Consider the following 17,625-nt stretch of genomic DNA (forward strand, 5'->3'; position numbering starts at 1 on the left):
CGCTGGAGCACGATTTCTGTTCTCATCCTGAAGCAAAGTTCTTAACCTGAAGCACAATTTCTGGGTTAGCGGAGTCTGTAATCTGAAGCGTATGTAACCTGAAGCGTATGTAACCCGAGGTACCACTGTATTATTATTAAATTTTATTTATACCCTGCCCTCCCCAGCCAAGACTGGGCTCAGGGCGGCTAACACTGGTATAAAAACAATTGATTGAAATACAACTTAAAAACAAGATTAAAATACAACATTAACATGCAGCCTCATTTCAGTAGGAACCCAAATCAAAAACTTTTTTGGGGATGAAAACGTCAAGTCTTCACCAAGGCCAACTATCCAGACTGGTCCTACGTGGCCCAGAAAAAAGCCAGGGAAGTCCCCAAATAGGAGTTCCATCACAGAAGGAAAAAGGAAGAGGCTGAGGGGATCAATCTGATTCCAAGCCAAAGGCCAGGCGGAACAACTCTGTCCTACAGGTCCTGCGGAAAGAAATCAGATCCCGCAGGGCCCTGGTCTCATGAGCAGCATGTAGGTGGAAAGTCCCCTTGTGCAGTGCATAGTTAAACTGGAACTCGCTCCTCCAGGAGACAGTGATCACCACCAACCTGGATGTCTTGAAAAGAGAATTGTACAGATTTGTGGCGGACGGGGATTTCTGTGGTTTACTAGTTGTGATGGCTATGTTCTGCCTCCACCATCCTTCCCCCCCAAATTTTTATTTTTTATTTTCACATTTATCACATAAAAGATAAAAAAGAAAAACATTACAAAACACACAACAAAAAAATGACACAAAGAATATTGCTTCAAATTCCTAATTTCATTACATTAATAACTGACTTCCTCAAATCCCCTCTGACTGAATTTCATTATATCCCCAGTTTAACAGTTCTCCAAATTCATATTTCTAATAATATTAACTTCTTTCATTTACTAACCTCATCTCCTTTATTAATATTCAAATCCATAATAATTACTAACACGTGTTCTTATTCTACCCCTAAGCCTATTTATTACTTCCAAGAATTTTCTATTTATCTTATATTACAATATTTAGCTAGATATTCTTTAAATTCCTTCCAGTCCTCTTGTATCTCCTCTTCTTTCCGGTCGCGGATTCTTCCAGTCAGGTCGGCCAGCTCCAAAAAGTCCAACACCTTCATTTGCCATTCTTCTATTGTTGGTATCTCTTGCAATTTCCAGTTTTTGGCTAATAAAAGTCTTGCCGCTGTGGTGGCATACAAAAGCCTCCACCATCCTTCTTGAAATGAACAGAAGTAAACAGATTGAGAGCGGTGCTGTTTACTTTCTTCACCTTTGCATAATACGAAGGAGGCTGAAATCCGAAGCAGCCGAGAACGTCTGAAATTACCTTCTTCAAACTGGGGGGACAGACACTAGGCTTTCAAACGAGAGTCAAGGTAAGCAAATACAATGGGATCCAGAAATCCTATTGGATTGGAATGCAGTCTTGGGGTTGCAGTGGGTGGTTGATTTTGGAAACCCCATCAGCTCAGCACAAAGGAACAAAAAATAAATGGACAAAGCAAATTGGGTTTCGGGCATTGTCAAAAATTAAACAACTGTCATAGAAAAAAACCTTTTGTACGTTTCCGTTGTGCTACCCTTTGGTCTGACCCTTCTAAGAAAAGCACTGGGAGAAGTTCAGAAGAGGATGAACATACCGCAGTGAAAGGAGGACCAGGAAAGACCCACTGCCTGAAAATATGGGGAGCTGCTGCCAGTCAGTGTTGGAAATGCAAGAGCTAAGTGCTCAAGGCAAGGCCAGCTGCTTCTGTGCCTATATGATGTTTAGTGGTGTCCGCCTCTTCGTGACCCCCTGGACCAGAGCACGCCAGGCTCTTCTGTCTTCCACTGCCTCCCGCAGTTTGGTCAAACTCATGCTGGCAGCTTCGAGAACACTGTCCCACCATCTCGTCCTCCGTCGTCCCCTTCTCCTTTCGCCCTCCATCTTTCCCAACATCAGAGTCTTTTCCAGGGAGTCTTCTCTTCTCAGGAGGTGGCCAAAGTCTTGGAGCCTCAGCTTCAGGATCTGTCCTTCCAGTGAGCACTCAGGGCTGATTTCCTTCAGAATGGAGAGGTTGGATCTTCTTGCAGTCCATGGGACTCTCAAGAGTCTCCTCCAGCACCAGAATTCAAAAGCATCAATTCTTTGGCGATCAGCCTTCTTGATGGTCCAGCTCTCACTTCCATACATCACTACTGGGAAAACCAGAACTTTTACTATACAGACCTTTGTTGGCAAGGTGATATCTCTGCTTTTTAAGATGCTGTCTAGGTTTGCCATCGCTTTTCTCCCAAGAAGCAGGCGTCTTTTAATTTCATGGCTGCTGTCACCATCTGCAGTGATCATGGAGCCCAAGAAAGTAAAATCTCTCACTGCCTCCATTTCTTCCCCTTCTGTTTGCCAGGAGGTGATGGGCCCAGTGGCCATGATCTTAGTTTTTTTGATGTTGAGCTTCAGACCACATTTTGCGCTCTCCTCTTTCACCCTCATTAAAAGGTTCTTTAATTCCTCCTCACTTTCTGCCATCAATGTTGTGTCATCTGCACATCTGAGGTTGTTGATATTTCTTCCGGCAATCTTAATTCCAGTTAGGGATTCATCCAGCCCTGTGCCTATATAAGAAAGTGACACCTGGCTTGAGAGCAGTACATGTGAAAAGGATCTAGGAGTCTTGGTTGACCACAAACTTGACATGAGCCAACAGTGTGACGCGGCAGCTAAAAAAGCCAATGCAATTCTGGGCTGCATCAATAGGAGTATAGCATCTAGATCAAGGGAAGTAATAGTGCCACTGTATTCTGCTCTGGTCAGACCTCACCTGGAGTACTGTGTCCAGTTCTGGGCACCACAGTTCAAGAAGGACACTGACAAACTGGAACGTGTCCAGAGGAGGGCAACCAAAATGGTCAAAGGCCTGGAAACGATGCCTTATGAGGAACGGCTAAGGGAGCTGGGCATGTTTAGCTTGGAGAAGAGGAGGTTAAGGGGTGATATGATAGCCATGTTCAAATATATAAAAGGATGTCACATAGAGGAGGGAGAAAGGTTGTTTTCTGCTGCTCCAGAGAAGCGGACACGGAGCAATGGATCCAAACGACAAGAAAGAAGATTCCACCTAAACATTAGGAAGAACTTCCTGACAGTAAGAGCTGTTTGACAGTGGAATTTGCTGCCAAGGAGTGTGGTGGAGTCTCCTTCTTTGGAGGTCTTTAAGCAGAGGCTTGACAACCATATGTCAGGAGTGCTCTGATGGTGTTTCCTGCTTGGCAGGGGGTTGGACTCGATGGCCCTTGTGGTCTCTTCCAACTCTATGATTCTATGGATCTTTTCTGGCTTAGAAAAAACACACAACTGGGAGGCAGATCTGTTATGCAGGCTGAGGCAGCCAGCCTGAACTTGGTGCAAAAATTGGAGATCTCCATCGTAAGAGCTTTTAAAATAAAATAAATATCAAAGACCACATTGCAGGGCTGCTGTTAGCAGGGCACCCAGGGGGAGAGCATCCTGGCGCAGCCTTCCCTGTCCTGCATAGCTGTCAACGTTTCTCTTTTTTTAAAGGGAAATTCCCTTATTCTGAATAAGATTCCTCGCAAGAAAAGGGAAAAGTATGCTGTCCTGGTCCTCTAAAAAGGGAACATATCCTTTTAATAATAATAATAATAATAATAATAATAATAATAATTTTTATTTATACCCCGCCCTTCCCCAGCCAAGACCGGGCTCAGGGCGGCTAACAAGCAAAAATAAAAACAAGTTGAATGAATACAACTTAAAAACAAGATTAAAATACAACATTAAAATATTGAAACATTAAAATATTAAATTCCAGCTTCATCATAGGAGGAGAAAGAAAAAAGAGAACATTTCCTTTTAAGATTACAACTCCCATCATCTCTCCGACTGCGAGCCTCGCCCAGCTGTCACTGGCGGGAGTGGAGTCTCTGGAGGGCGCCAGGTTGGGGAACGGGGGCGAAAGGGAGCCGGGACTTTCCCCTTGCCACGCTGCTCTAGCCTTTCACCCAGCTCAATGGTCGCGCTGACGACACTCTAGCCACCGGCGGCCTCCTTGCCGGAAGACGCAGCGTGTGACGCTCTAGCCATCTCCTCTTTCGCGCCTCTTCTCCCCAACATGGCGGAGCGCCACAGAGCGCCCGCCTCCTAGAGCGCCCCACCCAACCCCTTACCTAGTCTGGGTGGGGTTTTTGGTTCCTTTCCCCCCCCCCTTATGAATTTCACGAACGCTGCTTTCATCTAATAAGTCGTTACTTGTTTTCCACACAAGCCCAATTATCATATTTAAAGGAAGGAGTGTTACCGGAAGTCCCGCCTCCACACAAGCCCAATTATTATTGACGGGAGGAGAGTTACCGGAAGTCCCTCTCTTCGTCTCCCATTGCACATCCGGGTCACATCTCCGTGCCTCGCAGCCTCATTCGCTGTCCGGAGAGGAACCGGAAGGGGTGAGTGACCCGGAGCCAGGCTTCCGGCGCGGGGGAAGGAGAAGGAGCGCGAGGCTGCGCGGGCGAGCGAGGAGAGAAGGAGGCGGGAAAGGAGGAGAGGAGAGGCCCGGCCTTCCTCCTCCTTCCTCTTCCTCCTCTGGCCGGGGCGGGAGGCGGCCCCGTCGGTGAGTGAGGCCCCCTCAGGGGAGCCAAGGCGGGCTGCCCCAAACCAGCCTCTCTCCAGCCTGTGGATCCCCAGGGGCGCGTGGACTACGACGCCCATCATCCTTGACCAGGCATAGGCAAACTCCGGCCCTCCAGGTGTTTTGGGGACTACAATTCCCATCATCCCTGACCACTGGTCCTCTTAGCTAGGGATGATGGGAGTTGTAGTCCCAAAACATCTGGCGGGCCGGAGTTTGCCTGTGCTTGCTCTAAAGGGAAGCCCAAGACTCCGGCCCTCCAGATGTTTTGGAACTACAACTCCCATCATCCATGACCACTGGTGCTGTTAGCTAGGGATGATAGGAGTTGTAGTCCGAAAAACATCTGGCGGGCCGGAGTTTGCCTATGCTTGCTCGAAAGGGAAGCCCAAGACTCCGGCCCTCCAGATGTTTTGGAACTACAATTCCCATCATCTATGACCACTGGTGCTGTTAGCTAGGGATGATAGGAGTTGTAGTACCAAAAACATGTGGAGGTCTGAGTTTGCCTATGCCTGTCCTAAAGGGAAGCCCAAAACTCCGGCCCTCCAGATGTTTTGGAACTACAACTCCCATCATTCCTGACCACTGGTCCTGTTAGCTAGGGATGATGGGAATTGTAGTTCCAGAACATCTGGTGGGCCGGAGTTTGCCTATGCCTGTCCTTGACTGTTGGGCTGAGCTGGCCGTAGATGATGGGACTTGTAGTCCAAGACCACTGGAGGGCACCAGGTTGGGCCAGGACCAGTGGTCAAGGATGACGGGAATTGTAGTCCCAAAACAGCTGGAGAACCAAATTTGGAAAACCCTGGACTAGAACAGTGTTTCTTCAACCTGGGTGAAGTGGGCTAGGCGTGGGTGGACCACAACACCCATCATCCGTGGTCGTTGGACTGAGCTGGCCGTGGACGATGGGATGTGTGGTCCAAGACCACTGGAGGGCACCAGGTCAGGGAAGATTTTTCTGCAGCAGGGCTTCCCACACTTGGGGCTCACGCTGTTTTTGTGACGGCAACTCCCATCCCTGGCTGGCCATCCTCTGCCTTAAAACCTGGAGAGCAGCGGCCAGTCACCGTAGGCCAGGCACCCCCAAACTCGGCTGTTTTGGGACTACAATTCCCATCATCCCTGACCATGGGTCCTCTTAACTAGGGATGATGGGAGTTGTAGTCCCTAAACAGCTGGAGGGCCAAGTTTGGGGATGCTAGATAGACCAGAGGCCTGACTCAGTCTAAGGCATTGGTTCCCAATTGGTGCTCTTTGGACTCCAGGAAGTCTGTGGCACCATTCGCATAACAAAAATTGCCATAGGTATATCAACAATTTCAAAAGTAGGGGATCCATGGCTTGGCTTTTGAAAAAGGGGGTCTGCAGTACTTAACTAATTGGCAGCCACTGATCTAAGGCATCTTTCTACGTTCCTAGAGTTTTCTAAATGTATTTCCTTTTAACATCACTGACTCTAATGCCACGCAACCATATGTAAATGACTATCCGTCTTTAAAAATCTGGCATCACTGGATCGAATTCCTCAATTTTGTTAATTAAACAGTTTTAACTGGATTGTGAACAAATGTGCAGTTAATATTGTTTTGAATTTTATTGCCATTCTGAATAGTGCTTTTTAAAGGGGTTGGGTTCCGGAAATGTTTGGGAACAAGTGTGGGCATACTTATTTTTCTTTTCCTTGTGCTTTGCCAGGGGTCTTTTCGCCCTGAAGACAGCTGTGCTGGACCCCCTCAGAATAACTGCCTCTTGTCTGCAGCACCAGGGATAGTCGCATCCTGCAACTATGGGTGACAGTGATGACGAATATGACCGCAGGCGCAGAGACAAATTTAGACGTGAAAGGAGTGACTACGACCGTTCTCGAGAACGGGATGACAGGCGGCGAGACGACTGGAGCGACAGGTAGACCCCAAGTGACCTGGGGAATGGAAGCAATGGCGGATGTGCTTAGAGATGCCTTTCTTTTCTGTGGCTGCAGGAAAACCCATTAATTCTTAGGAGGGTCTATAAGATAGGAAGGAATTCTATATTTATTGTTTTGTTTATTTCATTAAAATGATACACCGCTTGATTGTTTAAAAAAAACCACACAAAAACACATCAAAGTGGTTTACAAAAAAAATATAAAGCTATAAATAAAAATTAAACTAATAATAGGCTAAATACAGGTTAAAACCTGCACCAGCTTTCTAAACACCTGCTTGTCTTAACAAAAATGTTTGTAAAAGTAAAGGGACCCCTGACCATTAGGTCTAGTCGTGGCCGACTCTGGGGTTGCGGCGCTCATCTCGCTTTATTGGCCGAGGGAGCCGGCGTACAGCTTCCGGGTCATGTGGCCAGCAGGACTAAGCCGCTTCTGGCGAACCAGAGCAGCGCACGGAAACGCCGTTTACCTTCCCGCCAGAGTGGTACCTATTTATCTACTTGTACTTTGACGTGCTTTTGAACTGCTAGGTTGGCAGGAGCAGGGACCGAGCAACGGGAGCTCACCCCGTCGTGGGGATTCGAACCACTGACCTTCTGATCAGCAAGTCCTAGGCTCTGTGGTTTAACCCACAGCGCCACCCGCGTCCCTACAAAATGTTTTTAGCAGGCACCAAAAAGAGTACAGTGAATCTGCCTTCCTGATGTCAATAGGCAGGGAGTCCCATAAGTGCTGCTGCACTAAAAAATTGAGTTCTTACAATTGTGGAGCAGGTATTTTGTGTAACAGCAGCAGTTCTGTCCATCTAGGTAGGCTTGTCTGAACAAAAATGTTTTAAGCATATTAGAATCCTTAACCCATGATGGTTGATTGCTGATTGCCCTGTTTTTGAGGGGGCAGTGTGGAATCCAGGTAGAGCAGGTCCTGAAATATTTCTCAGGCACTTCAGCTCATGGCACAGAGGGCTGGTGGAAAACCCAGTTGGGCTGATTTCTGCCTGTCAGTTATGCCTGCCCTCCTTACCAGCTCTGTGGTGTTTGCATCCAGGGATTGGGACAGGGGCCGAGAGCGCCGCAGCAGAGGCGAATACCGCGATTATGACCGGAACAGGCGGGAACGCTTCTCCCCACCTCGCCACGAACTGAGCCCCCCGCAAAAACGGATGCGGCGAGACTGGTAGGTGGCCGTTCAATCTCCTCTGGGTTGCTTCATCCATTCTTGTTCTGCATTACGTGGCTCTTCAGTCTGCAGTTCCCAAGAGGAACTGCTCAGCAGAAACAGCATATTGGATCAGGTCTGGGGAATCCATGACCTTCCAGAGCGTGAAGAACGTAAGAAGAGCCCCTCTGGATCAGGCCAGTGAGTGTCCCATCTAATCCAGCCTCCAGTTATCACAGTGGTCAGCCAAATGCCCCATTGGGAAATGCAGAAGCAGGACCTAAGCAGAAGAGTGTAGTGTTCCCAAAGCAAGGAAAGATTGGACTCTGAAGAAGAGTTTGGATTTGATATCCTGCCTTTCACTCCCTTTAAGGAGTCTCAAAGCGGCTAACATTCTCCTTTCCCTTCCTCCCCCACAACAAACACTCTGTGAGGTGAGTGGGGCTGAGAGACTTCAGAGAAGTGTGACTGGCCCAAGGTCACCCAGCAGCTGCAGGTGGAGGAGCGGAGACGCGAACCCGGTTCCCCAGATTACGAGACTACCGCTCTTAACCACTACACCACACTGGCTCTCTGATTAATAGAATACACACGAGGCTTGACCAGCAAGACTCTGGGAGGGATGCGTATAATCCTCTCCACCCCTCAGCCCAGGTCGTTTTATTCACAAAAGAACTTTTTACACAGCGTTCGTAAGAACCAATCAGGTTTCCTCTGAGCATTTCAAAACCCCCACGTGGGACAAAGTCAGATCAGAAGAAATTCTTCTAACTACAAAGAAAGTATTTCCTACTTGAGCATGCATATGTAAATAAAAGAGGAATAAAAGGAGGAATGCATTCAGCAAAACCCTGGAGGTCGTAAACAGGAGAGACAGGATGGCAGTATTTACCATCTCTTTGTGAATTCTCTTCCTGGCCCTTAAGATCTATCTAAAGATTAAACTACATCAAAGTAACCTACTAACTTTATGGCCTAGGATGCCTGGTGCAGCAACCTGCAACTGGTCTGTGTCCTGGAATGCTTATATTGTCAGACATAGAGAAATGGGCAGTAGAGAAAAATGGCAGAGATGAAGAGGCCTGTGGGATTTGATAAGAAATTATTGTCGGTGAATCAAACCCAGTCAACACAATGCTTTCATTGCGGACACAACGGCTTGATGCGTATTTTATAATTCCTCGTAGTAATCCCATCTGATCACTACACAAGAGCAACTCTTTCCAGCAACTGGGATTAGCTGTTCTCAAGGACCTTGAGTCCTTGTCAGGGGAAAAGGCAGGGTATCAATAAATACATAACAATAATTCAAAAGCATTGCTGCCTCCAACTACCGAGGCAGAACGTAGCAGTCATGGCTAGTAGCCACCTTAGTTGGTGACTGCGGGAGGGAGTTCCACAGTTCCACTGCATTTCTTTTATCAGTGCTGGCTCTCCCAGCGTTCAGCTTCATTGAATGTCTACGAGTTCTAGTGATACGAGAGAAGGAGGCAAAACCTTTTCTTTATCCAGGATAACCTGGGTGGAGGGGGAAGGATGCTGGAGGTGGAAACGATTGTCTAAGTTTGAAAAGCTGGTATCACTGGATCCAGTTTGTCCATTTTGTTGAATTAATCAAGCTAAATGGTTTGAATTACCATATTTTTCGCTCTATAGGACACACCGGACCATAGGAGGGGGAGAACAGGGGGAAAAAAATTATCCCCCTCTCTGCTCAGTGCCCCTTCAGCGAACCAACAGGAGAAACGGAGCCCCTTCCATTTCTCCAGCCGCTTCACTGAAGGGGCGCTGCGCAGAGAGGGAAAGCTGTGCAGCGCCTCTCCAGCGAAGTGAAGCCTGGAGAGCAAGAGGGATCGGTGTTCACCGACCCCTCTCGCTCTGCAGGCTTCAGGCGGCTATCCGCAAGCCTTCGGAGCACAGCGGGAACTCCTGCTGCGCTCTGAAGGCTTGTGGATAGCTGTCTGAAGCCCCCGGAGCACAGCGGGAGTTCCGGCTGCGCTCCGGGGGCTTCAGGCGGCTTCAGCGAAAGCAACGCGAAGCCTCCAGAGCGTGGGGGGAGTCTCCCTCTGCGCTTCGGAGGCTTCGCGTTGCTATCGCTGAACCCAAGGAGCCTGCATTCGCTCCATAAGACGCACACACATTTCCCCTTCATTTTTGAAGGGGGAAAAGTGTCTTATAGAGCGAAAAATACGGTAGATTTTGAATATATGTGCAGTTAGTGGGCACCATTCTGAATTTCACTGTGCCGTTACCGTGGGTTGTGCAGACTGGTATTCTGAATATTGCATTTTGTAGGGTAAGGCAGAACGCACTGGGGATGAGGTTGTGGCACCAAGGGTGTGGACCGGCCAGAAACAGTTTGGGAAGAGCTGGTTTTAACACCTATCCCCTTGCTCCAAAATAAATCGGGATCAATTAACACTTTGGTTCTTTTGGTGGTTTTAACTTTACCCCCTCCCAAAAAAACTTCTGCAGGGATGAGCACACATCAGACCCCTACCACAGCGGCTACGAGATGCCTTACAGTGGCGTCACCTCCGGCCCTACCTACGGACCTCCGCAACCTTGGGCTCACCCAGAAATGCACGTGACGCAGCATCACATCTTGCCTATCCAAGCCAGGTAAGCTGCTCTGAGCACATCCTTCCTATTCAAGCCAGGTGGCCTTTGCCACTCAGGTGAGGGCTCCTCTGCCTGAAGACTGTGAGAGATGTTGGTCAAATCGTCTGCCCAAGAACAGGTGCCTACAAATACCGAAATGCCTCCCTGTTGCTTTCCGTGTGACGAAGTAGAATAATAGGATTGTAGGGGCGAAAGAGACCCCTGAAAGTCATCCATTCTTACCCCTTGCAGTGCAGGATAATAACAGCTAAATAAAAACTAGGCCTAGGTCCCTCGTACCTACAGGATCGCCTCTCCCGGTACGCCCCACGGAGAGCCTCAAGGTCCATAAATAGCAACACCCTAGTGGTCCCAGGCCCTAAGGAAGTTAGATTAGCTTCAACCAGAGCCAGGGCCTTTTCAACACTGGCCCCGGCCTGGTGGAACGCTCTGCCTCATGAGACCAGGGCCCTGCAGGATCTGATTTCTTTCCGCAGGGCCTGTAAGACAGAGTTGTTCCGCCTGGCCTTTGGCTTAGAATCAGTTTGATTCCCTCCCCCTCTTTCTTTTTTCTCTTTCCTTTCTCCTCCTGCGATGAGGCTACATTTTAACATTTTAATGTTTCAATATTTTAATTGTTGTATTTTAATCTTGTTTTTAAGTTGTATTCAATCAACTTGTTTTTATTATTGCTTGTTAGCCGCCCTGAGCCCGGCCTTGGCTGGGGAGGGCAGGGTATAAATAAAAATTATTATTATTATTATAAATAAAAACAGCTAAATAAAGAGCACTTCAAACAGGCTCAACCCTGGGCATGAAAAATCAGATGATAAGGCAGCATTTGATCACCTGTGGATGGGCCCTGGAGAAGGCAGACTTGGCACCCGCCATCCATGCTTCAGTTACTTCCAGGGGCGGCCCTGCCATGCACACAATGTGGGGCTCACTTTGGAGATAGTCTGAGAGCTTTCGGTTTCTTCAAATGCAGCAGCCAGGCCTTTGCCTAGTGCTCATAGGCTGGGGAACATAACTAAGCTTTCATCAGCTCCATTGACTTCCAATTTCCACCTGGGCTCCTTTAAAGCTCTAAGTGGCTTAGGGCCAAGTTGCCACGTGGTCTTATAATTCATGTTGCGCCGCTCCGGGTACTTAACAGTAGAAAGTACCCAGGCTTCTTAAGTAATTACAGTTAATTAAATAATTACAGTTAATTAAGCCTTGCACAGGCTTCTTAAGTAATTACAGTTATGTTGGATTTAGCAGGGTTTGGATTGGTTACGTCATGTTTACATTGGGTTTGCCGTTAATCCTGTTGGTAAAATAAAAGCAATACTAGCTATTCGTTTAGCTAATGCCCACTTTTCACAGGAGGTCCCAGGGCGGGTTACACCTTTAAAACAAAACGTTGTAAACAGTTTAAAACAACAATCATAAAATTAAAGTGGGGCTTAAAGATATGCCCCTCAAGTGTCAAAAACCAGGGGAAAGAGGTGCATCTTCAGCGTCCTCCGGAATGCTGTATGATAGAGGTGAAAGGTGAACCTCTGCAGGGAGGGAGTTCCACATCTTGGGGGCCACCACAGAGAAGACCTTCCCCCAATCCACCTTTAGAACTTTGAACTACAGGTGGTACCTTGGTTCTTGAACTTAATCCGTTCCGGGAGTCCGTTCGACTCCCGAAACCATTCGAAAAACCAAGGCGCAGCTTCTGATTGGCTGCAGAAGCTTCCTGCACTCAATTGGAAGCCGCGTCGGACGTTCGGCTTCCAAAAAAGTTCACAAAGCGGAACACTTCCGAGTTTTGCGGCGTTCGGGAGCCGATTTGTTCTGGAGCCAAGCCGTTCGAGTTCCAAGGTACCACTATGTCATGTCAGCACCTTGAATCTGGTCTGAAAACAAACTGGCAACCAATGCAGCTGCTTTGAAACAAGGGTTATATGGAATCCCAGCCAGTAATCTGGCCACTGAGTTTTGGAGCCGTTGAAGTTTCCCGGTCGTCTTCAAGGGCGGCCCCACGTAGAGCATGTTGCAGTAATCCATTCTGGAAGTTAGCAGAGTCAAAGTCAAATCCAGGAGCAGCCCCAAGCTGCAAATATTTTTTTGGAAGTCACCCAGAGTGGCTGGGGAAGCCAGGCAGATGGGCGGGGTATAAATAATAAAATTATTATTATTATTATTATTATTATTATTATTATTATTATTATTATTCTGAGGGGGTGCGACCCCATCCAGGGCAGGCCACCTCTCCCATCTCCTGCACTTGACAACTCAACTGTGCCCTTGAAAAGCCTCTTTGCGCAGGGAGACGTCAAATTGCGAGAACACACATCTTTTTATTTCCCTTTTTCTCCTTCCCTCCCAGGCTGGGGAACATCGCGGAGGTGGACCTGGGCATCGCCCCTCCCGTGATGAAGAACTTCAAGGAGTTCCTCCTCTCCTTGGACGACTCCGTCGACGAGACGGAAGCCGTGAAGCGCTACAACGACTACAAGCTGGACTTCCAGCGCCAAAAGATGCAAGACTTCTTCCTGGCCCACAAAGATGAAGAGTGGTACGTCTCTCGTGGGCTGGGCCTTTTTGCCTTGGACTGGGGCGGGGGGGGAGGCGGGAGGTGGAGCAAGGAGAGGTCTGGTTCCCTCAGGGATGTGTATCTGTAGTTATGCGTGACTGGCAACCTAAATAAGAGGCCTTCAGAGCGGAATATAATTCAGTAACCAGTTGGTAGATATGTCAGGCGTTAGAAGGTGGCCGCTGCCTGGCCTTCCGATGGGTGTAGCTTGCTGGAAAGCTCAGGGCTTTAAATGACTTGTGTGAGTTAAAAAAATTCAGTGTAGCATGAAGTCTCCAGCTAATTGAAAGAATATTCTGCACATATCCTTGTGAAGTCCTTGCACCTTTTCTCCATGGGGTATATGAGCCCCATCCCAGACACACACAGAAGAAGAAGCACGCACACATCCATTCTGGGTGCTGGCCTTGTTCCTGAGGCCCCCTCTCCCATAAATAGGCCCCCCTTTCCCCTTGGGCTGCCAGATTCGGGTGCTAATTCACCCTCCCTAGTCTACGTTTCCGGTTTACAGATAGCAGAGCAGCATTAGTGGGCGAGTGAGCTCTGTTACAACCAGCGCAGCTGTTCTCAGCGAAGTAAAGATACTCAGCTCCGACTCCCCCAGCCTGGTGCCTTCCAGATGTTTCAGACCACAGCTCCCATCATCTCTCAGCCGAGCCGGCTGTGCCCGTTGTCTGGAGCATCTGGAAGCTGCCAGGTTGGAGTTGGTTGGTTTAGTTCACACAGCGGCCTTTGACTTGACGTGCTCGGGTGTGCTCTACAAAACGGAGAAACTGCTTAGAAGGATGTGGTGGTTCAGGGGGTCAAAAAGGGGTGCTGAGGAATATTGAATGTGTGGAAATAGGAACGAGAGAGGTGGGAACTGAGAGACGTGTAGAAACCACACCTCTCTCGTCGTTCCTCTCTAGAAGTCTTTGTTGTTCTCCTGCTATCTTCATCACCTACATACCGTCTTTGCTCCCTTGACATGTTTCCCACTAGTTCTGTTTCGCATCAGTAAGCATAAAAACTTCTTCCACCACCGGCTGGGTTCACACATGACTCAATTAGCATGTGTGTGGCTTGTTGGAAGTCCCAAGCCCAGCATACTAACCATGGTTTCTTCTCTGGCAGCAGACCATAACGTGAAGCTGCGGCTTGTTGCTGGCTTGTAAACCATGGTTTGTTCCAATTACGGTCTAACCCCAGGGGTCTAACCCCAATGATCTCGCTTGACCCCTACCCTAGACGCTCTCCAAACTTCAAGGCAAGCACAGCTGGGGAGCAAAGCAAGCTTTGGAGAGAACAAACCATGGCTTGTTGTCATGTGGTTCATCGAACAAACCATGGTTTAGCATTGTGTGCGAACACAGCCATGATATCTGAATCCAGATGGTAACGGGCTGTTTTGCTCTCACTTGTAAAATGCAGCTTTTCATCATTTAGATGTCTTCTGTTTTTTCCTAATACCTGTCTGCTTCTCAGCTGACTTGCTTGCATACTAAATACTTTTAGAATTCCAGTTTGGAAACCCCAGTTCCTCTTTTACTTGGGTTCGCCGCTCAATAGCTCCAGCAGCTTGTTCGTCAGCTGTTGAAAGCACACGGGCGCTTTTCAGCCGAATCCTTGAAAACTGAGCAAACGCAAAATAAAATTGAGAAAGAAAACTGCCAGCACTAGTCAGGGGAAGTGTATTGATCTTGTTAATTATCTGTTGCATTTATATCCTACTTATTTATCCAAAGAGCTCAAGGGGGCGTGTTCATGGTCCTCCCGCCTCATTTAATCCCCACTGTAACCCTGCAGGATAGGATAGGCTGAGAGGCAGTGACTGGCCCCCAAGGGCCGAATGGGAGGATTTGAGCCCTGGTCTCTGTCAGGTTCTAGTGCAACACTCTGCTTTTGAGGGCAGGTGCGGGTGGGGCTTGGCGCATCGGATGGGGACGTTTCTGGTTTTTTGGTTTTAGTTTCTACAGAGCACGACCGCAGCTGCTATTATTGAACCATCCGAAATCAGTTTACCAGGGTGGCAGAATGGGTGGAGCAGGCTTCAGGTCAGGCCCACGGAGAACCGGGAGGGCACCCGGTTAGCGAGGGTTGCTCCAGGGCAAGGGAAGGAGGCTGGGGACGAATGGTAGCCTCTGGATGGACGTGGCCGAGGTGTTTGTGTGCCTGGGGAGCGGAGGGCCGCTTTGCCGCAGCGCTGGATGGGGGAATCTCAGCGAGGGGAGGCGGTTGTGTGTGGTTCCTCTTCCCTAGGCAACTGGGTATCTAACACAGCTGTGTCTCTCTCTGTGTGTGTGTTCACTTTTGACCATTTTAATTTCCTTTGATAGATTTGAACTTCTTTCATTTTTGTTAATTGGTTGTTGACTGTAATAACTTGGCCTTTTCTCCCCTCCTCCCAAGAACCTCTCACAGGAGACTCCAAAAACCATCCGTCCTCAGCCTGGAGAATCCATAAATAAGCAAAACAAACCAAAGAGCCTTGAATGTGCTTTTTTTTTTTTTCAATTTTACCCCCTTCCTCTCTCTGCTGGTGGTGGCGATTTTTTTTTTCTTCCTCCGTAGCGCAGACAGTCAGGGTCTTCACTGTGCACAATGCAGTGACTAGCTGAATGTGAGTTGGCAGGATGTAGGCAGAGCAGGGCGAAATCGCAGGCACCAGAGCCTCCTCTCTCTTTTGTTTTTGTTTTTACGAAGTCCTGCGGCCCAGCGAGAGAGAGAGAGAGATTTTCCAATCTTTTGGGGTTAAGCCCGTGCTGCTTTTTCTTAAAAAATCCGCCGAAGAAAACTCTCTTCGCTTGGAAGGCTCGGAGTGTGACTCCTCTCAGTGTATGTATGACGTGTTCTGTCTTCTTAAATCAGAGCTGAGAGCAAAAAAAAATAAAAATCTAAAAACGCATATCTTGTATTTGCAAAAGGTAAAAAAAAAAAAAGACTGTAGAAGGCGTGTTTTGGATTTGGTTGTATTAATTTCCACCCTTCCCCTTTTTAACTGCCTTCCCCCATCGAAGCTGCTTTTACATCTCCCCCCCACCCCATCTCCAAATCCTGAGAGCGTATCACGTCCCAAATAGGGCGAGGCAGGATTGGGCCAAAGGGGAGAGAACTGCGTCCTGTACTCACAGTAGCTGAATGTCCCAAAGAACCTAGGAATCTAGGTAGACAGGCTGTGGAGGCTGCAGTGTCCATAAGAGCGTAAGGAGAGCTTTGCGGGATGAGGCTCATAGCATCCTGTTCTCAGGTGCCCATTATGAGAAACCAGCAAGCAGGATCCGAGCAACTCTCCTGTTGTTTCCAGCAACTGGGATTCAAAAACATCGCTTCCTGCAACCGTGAAGGCAGAGCGCAGCTGTTGTGGCTAGCGGTCTTCGACAGCCCTCTTCTCCACGAAAATGGAGTAAATGGCTGCCTCACAAGCAGGGACCCCCCAGATCTCCCCGCAGAGTTTGACCTCTTTGAGAGGAGCGACCCCCGTGGAGCTAGCCCACCCCACACTCTGAGCTGGGGGGCAGGCTGAGGCTTTCTTCAAACAGGGCTCTACTTCCTTATAACACATAGTTAACATCTGCGAACAAAAGAGGGCTTACTGTCCCTGCCGGGCAGGCGAGGCTTGAGGTGTGGGGACATTTTAGCAGTGGGGCATTTTAGCGTGGCAGCTGTGCCCTGGCCATGACGGAGGACCAGACCAGGGGAGGCTTGAGGAGAAGCCCGTGGTGGGCCTTGAGAGTGAGGCAGGAGGGGCCTGGAATAGTTGCTGCTGCTGCTGCTGCTGTTATTATTATTATTACAATTTATGACCTACGTTTCACTCCTAAAGTCCCAGGGCTTGCAGGGCGTGACAATGAAAATCCAATCCAAGGTGCTTGTGTTGGCGTTTAAAGCCTTAGAAAGTTACCTGGAAGGTCGCCTCCATCCCTACAGACCCCTTCGGGTGCCAGGATCTGCGGAGAGGTCCCTCTTGGCAGTTCCTCCACCCTCAGAGGCTCAGGGTTGGGGTGACCCAGGGGGAGAGGACCTTCTCTGTGGTGGCCCCTAAGCTGCAGAACTCCCTTCACTGTTCTGCTCCCGGTGGGTGCTGAAGACGCCCCTTTTTCCCCTGGCGTTCGACACTTGAGGTGTACATTTTTAGGGCCTGCCTTCCCTTTGCGGTGGCTAAGTAGATTTGATCACCGCAACCTTTCTCTGGGACCTTAAGGAGGGCAGGCGGGGAATAAACTTGACAACAGCAGCAGCAGCAGCAACAAACTAAACCCAAAGAGAGAAGGGGAAAGGATTCTGACCCGAGCCAAGCTGTTGAGGAGCAGGAGGCCCTTTCTTAGACCAAAGCAGTCTCCCCGAAGCACCCACTCTGCAAAGAATCTCGCTGGCACACCCGGCTTCCCTGTGGCGGGAGACAGCGAGCGAGCGGCGCCCCTTTTTGTGGAAGTGGGCTTTGGCCTGGCCTGCCAGCGACCGAGAAACTCCTCAAGCAGCGCTCCCCTCCCCTCTACACTTCCATTTCCACAGAAACCAAACCTAAAAGGCACCTGGAGTTTCCTCCCTCCTTCCCTCGCTTTGCATGTGTGAATTAGCGACCGAGAGGGTCGTGCTTCCCTTTCCCTTTTTCCTGGCTAACGCATTTCTTCCCCTCCCCTCCGCCCCTCCTTTTCTGTGTCTTTCTCCTGCCCCTCCCCGCCCCCCACCCTTCTGCTAATTTGGGTTCCGTTCAG

At 48.9% G+C, this 17,625-nt stretch overlaps 1 protein-coding gene and 1 long non-coding RNA gene across 3 annotated transcripts in view; one reads left to right on the plus strand and one right to left on the minus strand.

Annotated features, from left to right (window-relative positions):
* The first annotated feature begins 4,478 nt into the window (after positions 1-4,478).
* The window catches only part of SRRT (serrate, RNA effector molecule), a 38,973-nt gene continuing 25,826 nt past the window's right edge, over positions 4,479-17,625 (plus strand). Inside the window, exons 1-5 of one of the 2 annotated variants that reach the window (XM_083580858.1) lie at positions 4,479-4,652; positions 6,372-6,581; positions 7,651-7,779; positions 10,237-10,383; positions 12,725-12,913. In XM_083580858.1, the coding sequence (XP_083436984.1) occupies positions 6,463-6,581; positions 7,651-7,779; positions 10,237-10,383; positions 12,725-12,913 (584 nt within the window). In that variant the 5' untranslated portion in view covers positions 4,479-4,652; positions 6,372-6,462. The remainder of the gene's footprint in view (positions 4,653-6,371; positions 6,582-7,650; positions 7,780-10,236; positions 10,384-12,724; positions 12,914-17,625) is intronic. The other variant, XM_083580859.1, reaches the window with a different exon arrangement.
* On the minus strand, positions 13,513-17,619 carry LOC310747021. Its single transcript, XR_014540843.1, has 2 exons — positions 14,172-17,619; positions 13,513-14,123 (listed from the first exon to the last, which is right to left on the minus strand). It is a non-coding gene; the product is annotated as an uncharacterized lncRNA (long non-coding RNA).

This window comes from Podarcis filfolensis (genome assembly GCF_964270895.1).
Source record: "Podarcis filfolensis genome assembly, chromosome: 13".
Lineage (NCBI taxonomy): Eukaryota > Metazoa > Chordata > Lepidosauria > Squamata > Lacertidae > Podarcis > Podarcis filfolensis.